Source organism: Monopterus albus, unplaced genomic scaffold (assembly GCF_001952655.1).
Source record: "Monopterus albus unplaced genomic scaffold, M_albus_1.0 scaffold195.1, whole genome shotgun sequence".
Classification (NCBI taxonomy): Eukaryota; Metazoa; Chordata; class Actinopteri; order Synbranchiformes; family Synbranchidae; genus Monopterus; species Monopterus albus.
Genome location: NW_018128075.1, coordinates 687,989 through 707,208, shown reverse-complemented (window position 1 = coordinate 707,208; position 19,220 = coordinate 687,989). Strand labels below are relative to the sequence as shown.

Sequence of the window (19,220 nt, the reverse complement as noted above, 5' to 3'; positions counted from 1 at the left end):
TGTGAGGTGACAGTGCTAACCACTGCACACTGTGCCACCCACCAAAAAGCCATTTACCCTCTAAACTTCTCAGATCCATTTAAGGAACTTTTCCAGGCCAGTACATTTCACAAACAAACAAACAAAATGTTTGGGGGCATCCTAAAGTAGGTAAAACTAGTTCTGCCTACATCAGCTTCACATGCATGACATCATCTAAAAATATTGTGATTGTTAAATATTTAACACAATAATGTAAGATAAAATAATGTGGTACTAAAATGTCATTTTTTTCCTACATAGAAAATACTTTAAATTTGACATAGGAAGTACTTTGTTTACTTTTAGGTAACCTGCTCTTATTACATTTTTGAATGCAGGACTTTAACTTGTAATAGAGTATCGCTCCTTGTTTCAATGGGATACTAGTTTATACAACGTTTAAATGATCTAAAATGTATTTTTATGAAAGGCAGATATTAAACCGACCTTATCTGATCATGATTTTCATTAGACATAACCCGGAGACAGCTCCCTCCACTCACTGGAGTTCTCAACAGTTTCATAACATCAGAATAACCCATGATGTTGAAATGTGGCTGTGGACATTTGCATAGTCTACACTGTACACCCACCCACATCCGGTTATCTCCACTTCCTTCATAGTGTCTGTATCTTTCCCCAAAAACACTTTCATCCAAATCAGGAATAAACCACCCATAAACGATAACTACCACATAAATAAATGATTAATTAACTAACAGACGTGAATGTGAGGACGAAGTGACCATTAATTTACCGATATCAATTCGTCACATCTGTGTGAAGGTCAGTTCAATAATCTGACACATCTGTTCCATCACTCTTCAGTATTCTCTTTGCATGTTTCACTGCTGGAGTCTGCGCGATGTGACCTAACCTCGAATTATGCGGAAAAGCAAGTGGGAACAACCTCTGCGATTCACTTCCTAGTGTAGGGTTTCATTGCCGTTCGCACACCCTCCGTTGAGCCTCAGACACTGTGGCGGTGATTTAGGCTCCGGACTTCGACCGGACGCGCCTCACGGGCCACCTGAAGGCTGTCAGCGCTGGACTTTGGACCAGCAGCAAAAAAACGAGAGACAATGTACTTGGAAAGTTTATGAGGAGGCCTTGATTTGATCCCTCTTCTCTCGTAGGGACACCTCGTCTGCGCTGAGGGCTCCTACCTGTGCTGACTTGTCGCTGCGCACTGGACTGAGGTGGGGGAGTCAAACCCACAGACACACCTTATTTACCTTTTGTGGCTCAACTGCGCCCCCATCCCGCCCTTTGTTTCTCTGAGAGCGGAAGAATAATCTGTCCGAGCCCTGAAATGTCGACAAATGAGAGAGCAACCCGCGCACTGAGGGAGATCCTACAGAAGCCTGGAAATGACACCTGCGCGGACTGTGGCGCCCCGGGTAAGATGGAACATGTGGGAATTGACTGGTTAACAACGGGGAGCTGAGACGTTTTATCATCAGTGCTGAGGTGTGACAAGCAGGAGGTGATTTTATCAACGCCAGTAAAGGGATAGCACTCATCTTTAAAACACAGACTCATGCCCGTGATCACTACTACTGTTACCGAAGTAATGCTTCTTGATTTTGAACATAAAACGCTTTTAATGCGTTTTCTTATCCTTCCCTTAAGTGTGTGACAGGGTGAGTTGGGAACTCAGAGCCTTCTTGGAGCACTTGAAGGTAATAGGTAAACCTTGATGTGGCTGCAAGAGGAGAAACTTACAGAGTTCAACAAGTTTGGTCATGTAAAGTGTAGGGCAGCACACACCCTGGTGTGGGCCCAGCAGTGGAGCTCCTACAGGTAGGCTGCCTGTTTCTAGAAATGTAGGGCTTATACTGGCCTTCAGTTTGAGGAAATGGGTTCAAGGTTTTCAGACAGGATTGAAACAAACAAACAAAAAACATCATCCCACTTACAGTAATATGCATAATATCACAGAGGAAGAGTGTCTACAAGACATTTGAACTACTTTTTAGGTTTAAGAAAATAAACTCTCACAGGTATTGGGGATACTTGTTCCCTTGTAATATTTGTATAGATTCATTCACAACTGAATATAGCCTCCTAATGTGGTTTTATAATGAATTCCCCCAAATCATATGAATTTGATTGAAGCCAAATGTTGTAGTAAGAATGCTGCTCTACTGAGCTAGCTAAGTTTTAATTTAGTTATTTTTTTAATGAATGACTGTAGCTGTTACTTCATTTAATACATTAATGTAACGTAGAATAACAAATCTATCTATCTATCTATCTATCTATCTATCTATCTGTCTATCTATCTATCTATCTCCTAAACTCCATCGACTCCATCGAGTGTAGTTATTTTTAGCCTTTTATTGTAGGTAACAAAAACCAAACATGCTGTTGTCAAGGAAATGATTCATCTGTGTTGCAGATAAAATGGGCACCAAAAAGTCAGATTGTGGTCTTTCCTCAGTTTGGGCCAGTCATGTATAAATAGCCCATGTTTTGGCTGTGTGGACCGGGCACACTCGGTCCTCATGGACAGCGCTGTATGTAGACCACATTACATTTCACAGTCAAATCAGGAAATCAGTTACTAAGGCCTGAGGCACCAATGTTGGCATAGCTGAGCAATGTAGCAAAGATAACATCACTGCTAGGCTTTACCCCTCTGTCTTTTAAATCATTATTTAGCCCAGCCTGGTTGACTGACTGCGCAGTACACAGCACCTCTAATACTTGTGTTTATTGAGCTGCTGGGGTTATGAGTGCCTTGCTCAAAGGCCACCTTCCTCTGTGCAGACTAAAGAGAGACACTTTGTTGTGTTGGCGTGTGCATGTGTGGGCTGGTCCATCTGTAATCAGCTCCCTGACATTATGAAACATTGATGTAAAAGAAATTCGGCATGAGTACTAACCAGCCAAGCACATCATATCCTCTACGGCTGGAAAAATAACGAGTGCTTTGTGCTCCATGCTCATACATCTGTGATCTGTAGTGATTGAAACAAGGCAGACTCGCGCACACACACACACACACACACACACACACACACAACCTTTGTTTACTTGCACGCTGTAGAGTATGTGTGAGGAAGATAAGACAGGTGTGGTCACAGCGAAGACAGCAGTACTTAGGACAGATAAACCGTGAAGTTTTCAGGTTGCACAATTCATTGTGTGTCACTGATCTAGTTGAGGCTCAGAGGTTCGAAGCAGGTTCATACACACAAGGTTTGAATCCTCACACCCTTTGTAAAATTGGAATGTTCTCACCTAGAACCAGCTTTTAAGGAACCCTTAAGAAAGCCACTGTAACAGCAAAGACTGCAGTCATGGACAGCTGCTCTCTCACCACTGCTTGGTATAGATGTGAAGGTTTGTTTCCTCATGATAATTGATTTTTTGTTCAGCATGAGTTTAGTCACTATTTGTTTTATGCAGTTTTTAAAAGACTGTATTCTCAGAGGACTTGTTCCTGATCCTGAAATGATTAGTTGATTCATCAGTCAGTTGCCAGAAAATGTAAGACCATTTAACCAACAACAGTTTTGATAATAAAAGTATAATTCAAGTCATTACATAGAATGAAAAAATAATCTTTGTTCTGTTTGTCTTCTCCATCTTTCTCTCTACAGACCCTGTGTGGGGCTCCACCTCCCTGGGGGTGTTCATCTGTCTGGCCTGCTCTGGGATCCACCGCAACCTTCCCAACATCAGCAAGGTCAAGTCGCTGAGCCTGTCCCACTGGGAGGACCAGGAGCTGCAGGTGAGAGCCCAAAGCCAGCAGCCTTCCCCCTCTGTGCCCCCAAGGACCCATGAACTGAGCTCAGTGCCACTTTTATGTGATGTTGACCTGTTTCTCTACTGTTCTCTATAGTAGAGTGAAAGGGACATGCTCACTGCATGAAGCTGCACTGATAATTTACAGTATAGGTTTATGTATTAACAGCTTTACCTCGTAAATGCTGAACTCTCTATGATCACAGTGATTTAAAAAGATGTTAGTTTTCTTCTTATTTTCCTTCTAGATTTTATTCCTATGAACTACAGTTGACTTATCGTCTGTTCTCAAACGCCAAGAGCTTCTTAGTCTGATTAGCATTGAATTTTCTGATCAGTGACCTCCCTGGATTCTTCATCAGTGAGGTTATATGATCATTTCTGGCTTATTGGCAGCATGAATAATGGCCAAAATGATCCTGGTACAAAAGAACAAGATATTTTGCAGTAGTAATGCACTGTAAGAAGAGGTTTTCTCTAAAATGTCACACTGTGCTATAGGTAGGTATTACAGAATAAAAAGCAACACTTTGAAATTACAGTATTATTAAATTATTCAACTTCAGCGTCATGAGAGAAAGTTTCCAGAACTTTAATTTCAGTTAAAACTTTGGCTTCCAGTGATTTTGAAAACACAATAATCAAGATAAAACAATTACTGGGACACGTTCTGTTTTGCATGCTTTCATTTGCGTACCACACGTTCTGTTTTGCATGCTTTCATTTTGCCTTGTGCTATAAAAGCAGCGTACTGCTTTCTTTTACAGTGGTGCACAATCTCCCTACAAATCCAGACTCTCAGCTAGGCAGCAGCTTTGTTTAGTTCAGCCAACAATGGTTTACTTGCTAGCAAAGCCTGTTAGCAACAGGTCACATGACTGGGAATAATTCGATTACCACAGAAGAAGAACCAAAAGAGTTCACCAGCAAGAACTACAGCTGTGATTCTTTGGGTTACCACAGCCAGTGTTGTTAGGAAGCAGCATTTTATTTTAAATTACATGTAGAGCAATAAGCAGTTTACTCTGAAAAGAAACACTGCAATTAATTAATTCCTATGATTAATACATTGAGTGTTTTTTTTAACTTTGGAGTGCTTCCTTATCTTCTGGACTTTGTCTTTGGGAAATAATAAGGAACTTTCTCTGAACTGTTAATCACAGTTACACAGATGAAATAATTATAACTTCCCTCAGTTGTAATTGTATTACACAGAGAAACATTTGTCATCACGGTGTTTGGCTTCACCCACCTGCAAATCAATACCCGTCAAAATGAAAACAAATTAATAATAAGCTTTATTTTGTAAATGACATTTTGGTTTCTCTAAGGGACCAGGTACTTGTGTGTAAACACTTCCAGCTTCTCTCACACTCTCACTTCTGGCATGAGTCATCATTTTTTTTATTTGTTTTTCAGGTAAATTATATTAAAAGTTTGGGAAAATCACTGTTTACAAAAGACAAGGGTTTTATTTACATTTACTTCCTTCTTTCTTTAGAGAAAATTCAATAAATGCATGATGTTTTCAAAGTCAGTGAGTAATTGTGTTAAGTAATCATGACCTGGCCAAGATGGCAGCCACACAAATTAACAACTTATTAAAATTCAACACAATATACAAAGATTAAAACAATGGACTGTCAAGCAAAACAGCTGCATGTCTCCTTCACCACATTCTTTATGATGCCATTAAATTCTACAATAGACATGAGTGTGTCTAACTTTAAACACATTCGACCAAAATCATGATTCAGATTTTTGCCATTATCGAGCCTCCATACTTTTGTTTTTAAATCTTTTTAGGGGAAATAAATCAAGTAACTTTCTGTGACTTATCATTTTGTTGTAACACTGATAAAGATTCTATTCCTCTCAAATGGATTCTTCTGTTGAGCAGGGAACTAAGTGTAACTGTGAAACGTTCAGGTAAAGTCACACCTGTTCTCATTTCATGTGTGTGTTTTGTTAGTTCATGGCTAAGAATGGTAATGAGCTGATGAAGACTAAATATGAGGCTGCTGTTCCGGCCTACTACTACAAACCAACCCACAAAGACTGCCAGTGAGTACCCACAATAACACACACAGAAAAAATCATGTATTATTAACATACTGGATGTTTGTGTATTATGTTGTACCAGTTTGTGTGTGATCATGTGTATCCCCTCATGTGGTTTCCTGTTTTTGTTTGTACCGGTGCATGTGTGTGGGTTTGCAGGGAACAATGAGCGATCTTTAACCAACCTGTCACACCAGAGCCCGAATCCCTAATTGAATCCCCTGGTTTATTTTTAGATGTTATTCCAGTGACATTATCAGCTGGTCTCATTGTCGTTCTTTTGAGGTTTACCAGCCCAGCTGCCAGTCTAAATTATAATTAAGTGTGTAGCAGGTGAATTGGGAAGGATGAGCACTCGTGCCATTTCAGTTGGCAAGAAAGAAATGTAATAAATAAAAAACCTCTTTTCTTTGCCCTTATTGAGTCACTTATCAGTTCTGATGTCTGCAGATGTTTCTAGTTAGAACAAGTAAGTACAAGTAGAAGCTGATTTATGTAAGACTTAAACTGTTCCTACCATAAACAAGCAGTTTCACGGGGGAGCTGACTTTTTGACAGTGTTCTGCTTTTTAAGCTGCTTTTGAAATGATACCTGCGAGGCTGGAGGGCTCCTTCAGTGCAAGTCATTTCACTTCCATTTTACTCAGATCTGAAATGCTTCTGATCCACGGCTCTTCTGGAACACCCTTGGCATTGATTCAGATTCAGATGTTACTGGATATGTCTCCACAGTGTTTTGGGATTTTCTGCATTTCTACCAGGCAGATTTACTCAAGCTTAGTCAAGTTGTACAGGGAGTGTCTGGAAAAAGTTGCATCTTCAAATCATTCCGTAGATTCCATAGTCTGGGCTTTGAATCTGACATCCAAGATTTTTTTTTTTTTATTCTAGCTCTGAAGCGAGTCTGGCAGAATGACACAGTGATGGCAGGACTGATTATCCTGATCACTGATCTTATGTTAGCCTTATTGTGGTGCTTAACTATAAAATCCAGGCCAAACACTTGAGTGTTGATTGGACTGTATGCTCAGTGTGTTTGTCATGAGCCTAAACTAAATCATCATCTCAGTTACAGTAGGTCTCCAAGTCAATTTACATCTGAATACAGTGTCAAAAGCTAGTATCAAGAGCAGCTGTGGCCATTACCCTAAATGGTTTTAGTCTCTTCATTAAAGATACAAGGTGCTGCAGAGAATGTTAACTGCATTCATCTCATTATCTTTATTAGTAATGAAACAGGAAGGTAGAGTGTGTTGTACATTTTATTTGCTTCAGTGAATGTCTTGTATCGATTTAGTGGTTTACACAGCACAGAGATGTGAGCAGAAGGATCGTTTCTCTCTCTGTGTGGTTGTGGGTCTGCTTGGTATGTCGTGCTTGTAATTCACCTCCAGTTTGAGGATCTTAAGTGTTTCAGACTCCTCTCCGCTGTGAATTAAATGTTCTTGACAAAGAACACCGCCCTATTCTCAGCCCGAACACAGACCCTAACCATTTCTCATCGACAGTCTGTAGCCTTTCTCAACCTGTACAGTTTTTGTTTGGGTCTCTGAAAACTGTTGTTTTTCTCTCCATCCTCCTCCAGTGTGGTCTTATAATGAAAGTATCTGGATACAAAGTGACAGAAACACATTTTTTCACCATAAAACATTTAAACGGTGACAATCTGATGAAACTCCTAACTCATAGTTCTGCTCTGACTGAAGACAAACTGATTCAAAAAGAGGTTATTTTGGTATATAACTTGTAAATGTCTCAGACTTTTTGGCAGTTGGTATCTAAACAAATATCAGTGTTTGCAACTTGTAAAAATATCTTTATTTCAGTGCACCACATCGCTAATAGTGGCTAACAGAGTGGCTGTTGATTAACTCACCAACAATAGCCCCTAATAAAACATGTTATTTTACTGCATACTCTGATAACTACAGTGGGTTGTTGGCTACGGTTCAGTTAGCGTTTTTTGCCCGCTGTCTCACTGCAGCTGCTGAGATACACTTTCCTCTCTGTCTTCTGCTTGTAGACATACTTCGATTGTCTCATAGTGTGTTAGTGTGGCGACACCAGGCTGCTGCCAAGTAGGAATCTTTGGAATGATATGAATCACAAGCATGGAATTTTGGGAGAAGAGCAATATTTCTCGATGACATAAAAAAAACACACACACACACAAAATACTACAATAAGCCACTTTGCTTGCTTAACTAGAAATTATAGTTCATGCACTGAAAAGATGGAGCAGGTCACCTAAACATTTGCCTGAGGACACACACATTTACAGTATACACATGTAAAGCGTGATCTTTGTTCATTGGTAATAAAGAGTGGTGTAAAAGAAGGTGGATGTTGGTTTGGTTTGGTTCTGAACATTTTGTTTTTTTATTTTTGTGGACATATTTCCTGTATTTTCTGGTTAGATCTTAATAATGAGAGTGAGAACTATAAATGATCATTATAACCCTGCTAAAACAGCAAAACTAACAGTGGCCTGAGACTTGTGCACAGTACTATACATTTCTGAATTGTCCGATTGTAACTTGTAGCTTAGCCTCTCCCTCATTTAGCTCTGTTGAGCTTCTGTTCGTGTGTGCTCAGGGTGTTGAGGGAGCAATGGATAAGAGCAAAGTACGAGAGGAAGGAGTTCTCTGAGCCGGGGAAACATTTTACATATGAGGAAGGTGAGTGCGTACACACACATGCACACATGCATACATGCACAAAACACCCTGATGCTAATGAATGACCTATACTGGCTGCCTGCAGGGACTAGAGATGGCATATTGCTGAAGAGAGGGCGGGGTAACGGGCAGTTCCTGAGCAGGCGATTCGTCCTTTCAGACAGGGAGGGGACTCTGAAGTACTTCACCAAATATGACGTAAGCAGCGGCCTTTGACGAGATGTTTTGTGGCCACATGCAGCTACACATGCGCACTCCCGACACATCAGGAGACACAATCTCACTGTTGTTTGAAGGCTCACTCCCAGCACGTGCACACACACGCATACACAGTCCAACCACGTGACAGAAAGCGGCCTTAATTTTTGCACACATTTAACTTTGTAACCATACATACCTGCCAAAAGACAACAAAATGTACAGTATCTGTGCCTGCTCTGTTCTCTGCATGCTCAGACAAGTGTTAGCAGCAGTCTGTCCTCTGCCAGTGTTGCTCACTCACCGTGCACCACCCAAAGCAATCAGGGTCGGAGGCACTGGGAGCACACTGTTACAGTAAACCAGCTCAGGGGAGGTGGAAATAGCATGTTTAAAAAGAGCAGAAGGGTGAATTTTACTATGTCCTACAATGCAACAGTTTTTTTATTGTGAATGTTTTTCTTATACTCTCCAGGTCACTTTATCTCAGACTGTAAAAAAAAAAGCATCCTTATAGTCACAGCCATGATAAAAGTTGTCACTCGAGTGCTCTAGGGTTTTTAACGTTGGTGAGCTGGCCGGGTCTCACAAGAACCTTAAAATGTGTAAAATATTCAGGTACAAGTAACAATGTGGCTCAGGTCCAACTGACTGCAGCCCAGCCAATTTGTCTCTTCCTTGTCTCATGCTTTCTGTTTTTTTCATAGTGGGAGAGTCAGCACTCACAAAGAAAAATGTCAAATCGAATCGACGTCTTGTAAAAAGCATATCTGTTCTATGTTAAAGTCAAGGACACAGACACTGGTTCTGGTCCCAGAGTTTCTCTTTTAAATTCAGGTCAGGACAGTTTAAAGCACAGACTCCAAAAATGGGTTCAGGGATTAGTGTCGGTCTGAGACACAGCGATGCAGGCTGATCTGTAGGTAATAGTTTTATATGTTATTGTCATGGTTAAAAAGCACAGAATGTGGGCCCAGACCTTGACATCATTCAGTACACACACCTTGACTTCATAAACATAGCCAAGCAGTGGCAACAAACAACCCATTGGTTATTGTAGTGCCTGTTCAAACCGGTGGACTAAGGAGAATGTTTCTGGGTTTGTTCTGGTCCATTTGAGTTTGTTGATCCCTATGTTTCTAACTCACAGACACCTCCTCCTCCATTCCTCCTGCAGGCTAAGGAGCCCAAAGCAGTGATCAAGGTGGACACCATCAATGCAACCTTCCAGCCAGAGAAGATAGGAAACCCCAATGGCCTGCAGATCACCTACCTGAAAGACTACAGCACCCGCAACATCTTTGTCTACCATGAAAACGGCAAGGTTTGTGTGCACTCTCATGTGTGGTGGCATGAAAAAAAAAGAAATAACAGTGAATAATCATTAGTTTTCTCTCTCCAGTGAGTGTGAGTGTATCTAAGGCTTTGCCAACAATATCCTTAAAGAAAATTAAAAATGTTGTTGATAAAAGACAAAAACTGTACTTTTGTGTTCTGAGCTAAAATTAGAATTAAGAAAACGATTCACACCACCCACCATCACCACCTTTTACGTGAGGATTGTATTTGCCAAATCAGTGTCTCCGTGCAGTCAGTCGCCAAAACTGTGGATGTTTGAATTGTGATATGACATGACCTTTCTAAATGTGTTCTTTGTTGCTTATCTTGGATTTTAGGTGATTAATATACCAGAACAAGGTGCAGCGAACATTACCTGCTGTGAACAAACTGTCCCATGAAGATTATTTCTTGACCTTAGAAGCAGCAGCTTGACAAAAAGTTCTCAACACAACTTAAGAATTGTTTCCAAAACCTTCAACCACATCTTGTATAATTCCATGTAAGCCATATATTCCACACAGTCATGTGGTAAAAAGTAAACAATTTTCATGATGGGGTGGCTGTGGCTCATGAGGTAGGCCAGTCGTCTCTTGACCAGCAAGTTGGTGGTTCGACTCCCGGTCTCCCGGTCTCCCCGCATGCCTAAGTGTCCCTGAGCAAGACACTGAACCCCGAATTGCTCCCGGTGGCTTGACTAGCGCCGTTGCGTGGCAGCCTGTTGTCATCAGTGTATGAATGGGTGATTCCACACAGTCATGTGGTAAAAAGTAATGGGTGAATGATCTTCTGTAAAGCGCTTTGGCCAGTACAACACACTGTGAGAAAAGCGCTATATAAAAATACAGTCCATTTACAACTAAGCAAATTTCATGTGCTAAGGAACAGCACAAGATCACCTCTAGGCTAAACAATCACATCCTAAATACCATGAAGATTTGTTGTGGAAAAGCCCCGTCTCTGTTAAACCTTTACAGTGCAGTAGTATTTGTCACAATTATAATATCAGCCACACAATGTCAAAGCTGTGTTAACCTCAGCGAAATTATATAATTACTCATGCCACTGTGTCTTAACCTCTCTCTCTGTCTTTATTAGGTGATCGTAGACTGGTTTAATTCGATTCGTGCAGTTCAGCTTCACTATCTAAAGGTGGCCTTCCCTGGAGCGACAGCTGCTGAGGTGAAAACACACACAACACAACCACTGTTGATGATTGCTGTGACTAAAATGATGCTTATATTGTTTATATTACTCAGATGAAAAACTGCATTACTATAATTAGACGTATCATATATGTTGGCTAGCACTTACTCTTTAAAGCACTAAAACCTTTTGTGGCCTCACTGTGTGACCATAGTTGATTAAAATAAGAAATTGTTACCTTTGATTTGCAGCCTTACGGTAGCGGCGCGTTAAGCGAACTCAGCATGAACATTGAAGAGGTCTCAGGACATTTATCTGTTTGATTTATCTGTTTTTCAGCTGGTGCCCAAACTTACCCGGAACTTTCTGAAGGAAGGATACATGGAGAAGACAGGTCCCAGGGCAAGTAACACACACTCAGTTGTGTTTCATTACACTATAATAATTTCCTGGAGATCATAAACCTAACTTTACCCTTTACCCTTAAACCGAGTCTTCACCCTAAAACTGATGACTTTACATTATGAGACTTACTTTTTAGTCATGCCCCAACAAAGTGACTGTGAGACAGATTTATAGACTGACACACTGCCAGTCTTCATTTTAGCTTGTACGGTACACATCTACTGCATCCTCTGTGCTGCTTTTCCTCTTCTGAACCTCCTCATGTGTTTCAGCCGGTGCAGCAGTTGTCTTTGTATTTAAAACAGGCACTGCTGCCTCAGACATTACAAACCTCTTGCACTCTTTGAACCAAGTTGATGAATTCATACATCAATAAATATACATCTGAGTATTATTAAGATTATGCCAGGGTGTGTGAGTTTGGTTTAAAATGCAGAAGGTAAAGGAGAAGAACTGTGTAAGTGCAGAATTTACAACAACAACAACAAATGTCCACAGAATTAAATGAGTGCTGCAAGGGCACACTTAGAAAATAAAGTCAAGCTATATAGTTTGCTGCGGGGGCTGTATTTTGTAAGAGAGTACAGTTGTTTGAACCAGCAGCTGCTTCATCCGGGTCACTGCACGACGTCAGGGCACCACCGAAGACCCCATGGTTAAATAAAGGTTGTTGATGACGATGGTAATAATTATAGTCACTTGTGAACAGGGCTATATTGACCGTTCAGTGGTTGACAAAGTCTTAGTCAAATCAGCTGTTGTGTATTTCCTGTATACTGTATGGACAGTGTGATACGCATACATTTTAAATAAGTCATAACAGAATAGTATACTATCATTCTGCATTACACAGAAGTCAGAAATGGAGGGGAAAGTGGTAAATACCATGTACAAACTACTACACACTGTCTTAAACACAACAGACTGTTTTGTAAACCAGACCTAATGACCTCTGAATTGAGTTTCAAGCTAAATTTCCCTTAACAGCTTGGATACAGTTCCCTCTGGAAACCTCCCTCTGTGATCCCAGCTCACACTCGGCATGCTGTAATTGAATGGGAGCTGGGCTAAGAGGCTAAGCACTCTCTCTGTCGGTGCAGCTGCTCTCGGCTGCCACCTGACAGGCTGACTGACAGCTGAGAGGGCCTACCTGCCTGCCTCGCCGTCCGTCTGTCTGTCTGTCTGTCTGTCTGTCTGCCTCAGAGGCAATGAAAGGATTCTAGCTGAGAATCGACTTAATCCTCAAGTGTCAAACCCTCAAATACACTCACAAAACAGACATTTTTTTGGATAAAGAAAACACACAAAGAAGCATTGTTACATACGCAATCAGCCATGCACAGTTGCACCAACACTTTTCTATTTGCATATGTACACACAGGATTCAGACTGAAGCACCTACACAGGCAACTCCAAGCAGTGTGATCCTCAGTAACACAACAGGTTCTGTAGTCAGACTCACACAGACACACTCTCAGTTTAATCTCCGTTTGTCAGGCTGAGAGATGAAAGGACTTGTGCTGGTTTGCTAAGTGGTTGTTCTAATTCATCTCCATTACGGGCGTTCAGACATATTTGTGGAAGGAGTCAACAGGCAAATTGAGAAGGGAACAATCGGGCTTATGCCACAATCTGAAACTGTTTTATGAGAACAACTTGGTAGCAGCTGGGGACTTCCTTTTTTGAAGCTTGGCTGTCTGAAAAGAGCTCAAGCTACCTGTGCACCTCGGTAAACTCTGCTGTTTCCAGTCCTTCACTGGCTGCTTGCAGTGTGGATGGTTTACTGCAACACTGATGTAAACTTTCAGTTGTGACAGGTTTGGCTTTTAAAATCTGTATCAAAGTCTTTTGAAAGTTGTGCAGTAAAAAATCAGAAGGGACTGCCAATGGAAAACAGTACTGTGTGTTCTGTGTGATGTCTGAAGTCTTTAAACAAAACTGCAATTATGAGCAGAGTGTGAGTCATGTTTTGATTTAGAAACCGGACAATCGCCACCTTTGGTACATGTACAATGCTGTTTTGTGTCTCTGTAGAGTTTCTCTCTGTCTCTACGTGTCTGTCTCACTGACCCCATGTCTGACCTTTTCTTTGCAGCAAACAGAAGGTTTCAAGAAACGCTGGTTCACTCTGGACCAGAGGAGACTCATGTACTTCAAAGATCCACTGGTATGGCAGCTTCACACACACACACACACACACACACACACACATACAATTTAGTCTTGTAGTTGATGCTTTAAGGTATGGTCCCATTTCTTCACCACAAACTTCCAAGTGTGGAGTACAACAGTTCCTTGATGGTATTCTTGTGCTCTAAAAAGATAAAATGAGCACAACTGAGAGCAGGGGAGCAGGTTTTTACATCAAGGAAATTAGATTAAGTAGACAATGTTTGGGATATGAAGCCATTACTCCGAGACGGGGAAGTATAAGGTCCTTTCATTCCCAATATAATGCTATTATACACACTATGGGTTTCCTTCGAGTGAAGTGAAATAATAATCTGCAGAGTGGTTCTATTCTGCCAGCTCCACTGGAACCTTCCACAGTCAACTCTGTGCAGACCTTTGCTTAATCTATCTGATATCAGTGCTTGAAAGCTAGCGATGGTTTTAAAATGAGATTCTGTGTGACTGAATGATTCGAGTGGAGTTTTTATTGCAGTGTTTTGCTGGGAGTCTTACGAGGGGGCAGCTCAAACTGGCCAAGTCTTGGCTAAGTACCTGTTGACATCAGATAGACAAGGCAGATTAACTGATGTAATAGTTCAATGGAGACGTACAGTAATTATCATTGCTAAGTGACCAAAATATCCAACTTACCCAGAGCCGGTTAGACAAGAAATACTAGTAGATGAAAGATAAGGAAAGTGAAGGTGAGTGTGATCTGGTAATAACGTAGATGAAGGACACTCAGAGAAAGTGTCATTTGATCACTCGGATAATAACTGAATTACACTTCTTAGATGTTGTGGAATATAATGTAAGTGCAGTATGCTCACCACTTTACCTACAACCAGTTGAGACTATTAAGCAGTGTTGGGGCAAAATGTAGTGGCAGGCTCCAGAGCAAGCTGTTGAAATTGCTTAGAGCATATTGTTTTAGATCCAGTAGCTGTTGAGATACTCCAGGCTGGACCAAAATGGTGGCCCCACTGATTGGTGACATTGAGTTGGCTGGAGTCAGAGCCGCTGTAGCCAGCTGGAGCAACGCTTCACTGGTTGGTATGTATGACTCCAGGAGGCCTGGAGCCTGTCCCAGCTGACAGTGGGTGAGAGGCAGGGTACGCCCTGGATGTGTCACCAGTCTAGCTAGCGCTAATCTAATTTCAAGTAATTTGATCTTGTTTACATCAATCTTTCTGACTTGTTTTAACAAGTTTTTATCATGACAAAATGGCTTACTGCACTGGCAGCCAAACTGGTTTAGTGTCAGGTTAAAGGAAGCTCTTATCTAAAAATTCTTTGCACTTACATTTTCTGCTGTCTGAACTATATTATCAATTCATTATTCAAATAATTAATAACCAGATTAATCAATAATGACAATAATTGTTAGTAGCAGACCTAAATGTGCAAGTTTCATGGCAATCAATTAAAAAATGAAGGTATTTTCTTCACGAAACCCAAAAACCTCAACCTTTAGCACCATAGCAGCACCAGAGAAAAAGTCATGGGATCATCAAAGTCAACAGAATTCTTCCTGTTGTTACCATGATTGTGAGTGGAAATATTCATGGCAGTCTATCCAGTAGTTATTGTTTCAGGCAGGAACCCGGCACCTGACTGACCAACAGATTGACTCTCAAGAGTGATGCATTAAGATACAATAGCATCCTGTATCTTAAAAAAAGAAAGTCTGTACTTCCCTCTTTATTTCTTCCTTCCTCTGTCTGAAGGACGCCTTTGCCAAAGGTGAAGTCTTCTTGGGGAGCAAGGACCACGGTTACAACGTCTCCCCCGGCTTGCCCACTGGCACCTACCGCAACGGCGCCTGGCAATACGGTATCACCATAGAAACGCCTGACCGCTCCTTCCTGTTTACTTGTGAGACAGAAAGTGACCAGCAGGATTGGCTGAAGCACTTCAACGGTGTCATGAATGCTCCGATGTCCCCTCAGGAGTACACAAGTAAGAATTCAGATCTTTTCATTAGCTGTTAAATTTTTGATGAGCTGCTCGTTCAGTCTTCAGTAAGTGGCTGTTACTGTTTTTATTGGAGCTTTACATCAAACAGCTGCTCTGCTTCACAGGGCACCATGGAAGAAAAATAACCAGCTGAAAAAATAAAGGGCCACTCACAAATTAAAAAAGCTTGAGTGTGTCACATTTGTTTATTAATGAAACCCTTCTATGCATCCAGCAGTCGCCTATTTTTACAATCTGGAGTTTTCATGTACATATGAAGCCACACATTACTGGCAGCTGAGCAGTGTCAGTGGGGCAGCTGCGGGTTACTGGCCTCTCTGGTATTTACTCTGCCTAATTTCTTTTCGGCCTAGAAGGTCTCGTGAGACTCAAAACAAACTGACACCACAAGCCACTCCTAACCCCTCTTTGCCCCTCCCATCACTTCCCTGTTTCAGCAACAGTGTAAACTATGGATGCCTGGTTGCGACAAACTGTCCAAAATGTGGCCTCCAGTCTGAATTTAGCATTAGCTGACTAATGAGTCCATCTGGTAGTCCAATAGAACCCTCTGATTACTGCGTTTGCTATAAACACAAAGTATTGTTCAGCTTCACAAATTAAGACGTTGACCCAATGATACATGAATTAGTACAAAATGATTTGTCTGCCTTGATAAAAGTTGGGATTTCCATGTGTTTTCTAGTGGAAGCCATGTTCAAACATAGGCCTTGATGGAATAAGCCTGTGGGACCATCTCCTCTCCTCTCAGCCCATCACCAGTCTGACACAGGACCCACATCACTTCCATCACTGACTCCCACAGCATGACCTTCATCACTAATAAGACTGGAGCTTGATGCTACTGTAGGTCCTAAAGAGACTCTTTAACAATGGCTTTAAGTGTCTAAACAAGAAAAACAAGGTGATATTCATTGGTAATTTTTTTTAAATGGCCAAAAGAAAAGGTAATACTTGATGGCAGAGAAGTATTCGATAAGATGGTTGCAGCTTTGGCATTCACTGCCATGCTGTTTTTGCAGCACACATCCAAGAAACTATCTTGTCAGTGAAACAGTCTGGGGAGTACTATAACAGCTTTCTTCTTTGATTTTATTTAGATGATGTTTGGATGACTCTAGTCTCTAAAAAGACATTTTTAAGATGAGAAGTACCTTACTCCTCATTTATTGAGTATTTTATGTCAACATTTGATGTGATGCTTGGGTAACACTAAGGTACAGTGAGTCAGATGGGTCAAACAGGTACAGACCAGCAACCTGACAGAACACAATTGTAGACCGCTTTCTTAAACAAAAAACTTAATGTTATTCATTGGTTATTTTACTGTGAACTATGTAATTATTACTGACAAAAAAATTAGAAGAGTATTGCAGCCCGTTTCATTGGTTACAGCTTATTATTGTGCTGTTTCTATTGAAAAGGGCAAAAATATTATATATTTTGCATTTTTCTAATTCTCCTTTTGAATAAAGTGAGTACATCTGTCAAAGACATAATTGAAAGATAATAAAGGAAATTTGTAAATGCATTGGGATAGAAATGCTGAAAACACTGCAAACCATTATATGTTCATTTAACAGCGCTTCAATGTGGCATACACTGCGTCTTTGTTTAAAAATAATTCAAACAATGCACATTTTCCCCCTGTTTTCGTAGATATCAACCAACCAGTTGGTTTTAGTGGTATTTTTACGTGTCTTTTTACTTTTCTGGTTAAAGAGGTACTCACTGTTTGTGCTGATATGGTGCCATGTGTTATTTTAAATGCATGTCTATGCTTGACCATGGCTGACTGACATAGCATATGAATGATTGATCATTAATAAAAAACATTTCTTCTGAATGTTGCCTTGTATTTCTGTATGTATTTGTTAGTGAATCATTTTTAAAAGCACTCACTTAAATGATCAAAGTGAAGGTATGTTTTTCAAAAACTAGCTGCCAAGTCCAACAAGTGCATGTCTAGAAAAACCATTTTTTCTCCATCAGTTTCAGTAGTAATATGCTGCTAACACACATGCAGAAAGCATCTAAATATGTACATCTACATTATTAACTTGGCTCTGGCTGACCTGCTCTCGCTAACCACCATTCCCTACTTCATCCACTTCATCCATGACATTGCATGCCAGTATCTTCATTTTGGTTGCTATGAGCCTGGAACACTACCATGCCATGGCCAGGCACTTCAGTGCACGCTGATCCTCGTCCCGCAGTCGATGCCTAGCAGCAGGGATTATCTGGGCTTTAGCTTTTGTGCTGAAGCTTCCCATGATGGTGATGATCCAACTCAAGGAAGGTAAGGCCACTGCAGTAGCTTTGGTAAACAGGATCTGGTTTCCAGCCTGGACCCATGAGGCCTTCAAGGCTTATATCACCGTCCTGTTTTTAGTGTTTTAGTGCCTAGATCAGTCATTGTTAGGCCGTATGTGGGGCACACCAACAGGCTAGCGTGGGAAGGTAGGAATCACTCTGCCCGGAGGAGAGGACTCCGGGAAAAGAGGAAAAAAAAGTGGTATCAATGATATTTAGTATCGTAGTGGCCTACTGTGCCTGTTTCTTACCTTTCTGGGTAAAGGTAGCTTTGTCTCCAGGCGCTCATAATTATGTGAATTTCTTTGTCACGTCTGATCTATGAGAACAGCTTTAATCGATCCATGTCTGACATGGAACTATAAAGGCTACTTGGCCCAGAAAGGTCAGGTCATGGGGTCAAGCAGGGCTGATCCAGGATCCACAGCAGGACCTTTAGTGATGATTTCTGAGCACAAACTGAAAAAGTTGACATCAGTCTGAGAAGGGAATTTTTTTTGTCTAGTGATTTTGTACCAAACTGGAAAATTTCATTACAAACTCTACAAATGCAGCAAACAAATCTGGTGTGATGTGACATTTCCTACAATGTTGAGAAGGGAAACCAGAGCCATTAGATTCAGAGAAATTCAGCACAGCAGGCGGTTGTTTGCCAGTATTAAAATCTAACAAGTCTGCTGGTTGGAGGGCAAACTGTGCTAATGACGTTTCATTTGTGTGCTTCACTGCTATATAATCCAATGCTTTTTCTTACCTTACAGGAACACGTTCTGGTAGCTGTCCAAGCTCCTGATATTTGGGGTCAAATGTGAATGACTAATGTCCACATGAGAAAGGTTTGAACTGGAATTGAAAATGTTACAAAATGGACATTTTCAAAAGTGCTAAAATGTTTTGGATGAAATGTTGCTCACAAGAAGGCATCATAAAACTGACTTTGGATTTCCTGTTAAAGAAAAAGCTAGACAATAGAATCAAATGTGAGGAACTGCTTCAACGTTTTCCTATTTGTCATCCTCACACACAAATATAGGATATTTCGTTTGCTTCCAGGAACTGTAGCAGCACTGTGCCACATTCCTCAGCCTTGGGCCACAACTCATTTGAATCGCCCAGTAAAGTGTCTCTGCAACAATGTGACCTCTCATATGTCCC

The 19,220-nt window shown here is 41.0% G+C and overlaps 1 protein-coding gene across 2 annotated transcripts; it reads left to right on the top strand.

The window, feature by feature from the left end:
• The first annotated feature begins 843 nt into the window (after positions 1-843).
• Positions 844-17,547, top strand: LOC109970344 (arf-GAP with dual PH domain-containing protein 1). 2 transcript variants are annotated; one of them, XM_020617846.1, is made up of 11 exons: positions 844-1,421; positions 3,630-3,760; positions 5,747-5,838; positions 8,431-8,513; positions 8,599-8,711; positions 9,862-10,035; positions 11,148-11,231; positions 11,535-11,597; positions 13,696-13,767; positions 15,500-15,731; positions 16,435-17,547. In XM_020617846.1, exons 1-11 carry the CDS (start codon positions 1,334-1,336, stop codon positions 16,461-16,463), a joined length of 1,161 nt encoding a protein of 386 aa, XP_020473502.1. In that variant the 5' UTR covers positions 844-1,333; the 3' UTR covers positions 16,464-17,547. The 2 variants fall into 2 exon arrangements, with proteins under 2 accessions (XP_020473502.1, XP_020473503.1); XM_020617847.1 differs by having other exon boundaries at positions 852-1,421; positions 9,889-10,035.
• Positions 17,548-19,220: the final 1,673 nt, after the last annotated feature.

Bases quoted from the DNA above. Each gene is read 5' to 3' on its own strand.
- LOC109970344 (XM_020617846.1), top strand. From the start codon at position 1,334: ATGTCGACAAATGAGAGAGCAACCCGCGCACTGAGGGAGATCCTACAG. The intron at 10,036-11,147 runs GTTTGTGTGCAC...TGTCTTTATTAG, and splicing joins TCTACCATGAAAACGGCAAG to GTGATCGTAGACTGGTTTAA. The intron at 11,598-13,695 runs GCAAGTAACACA...TTTTCTTTGCAG, and splicing joins TGGAGAAGACAGGTCCCAGG to CAAACAGAAGGTTTCAAGAA.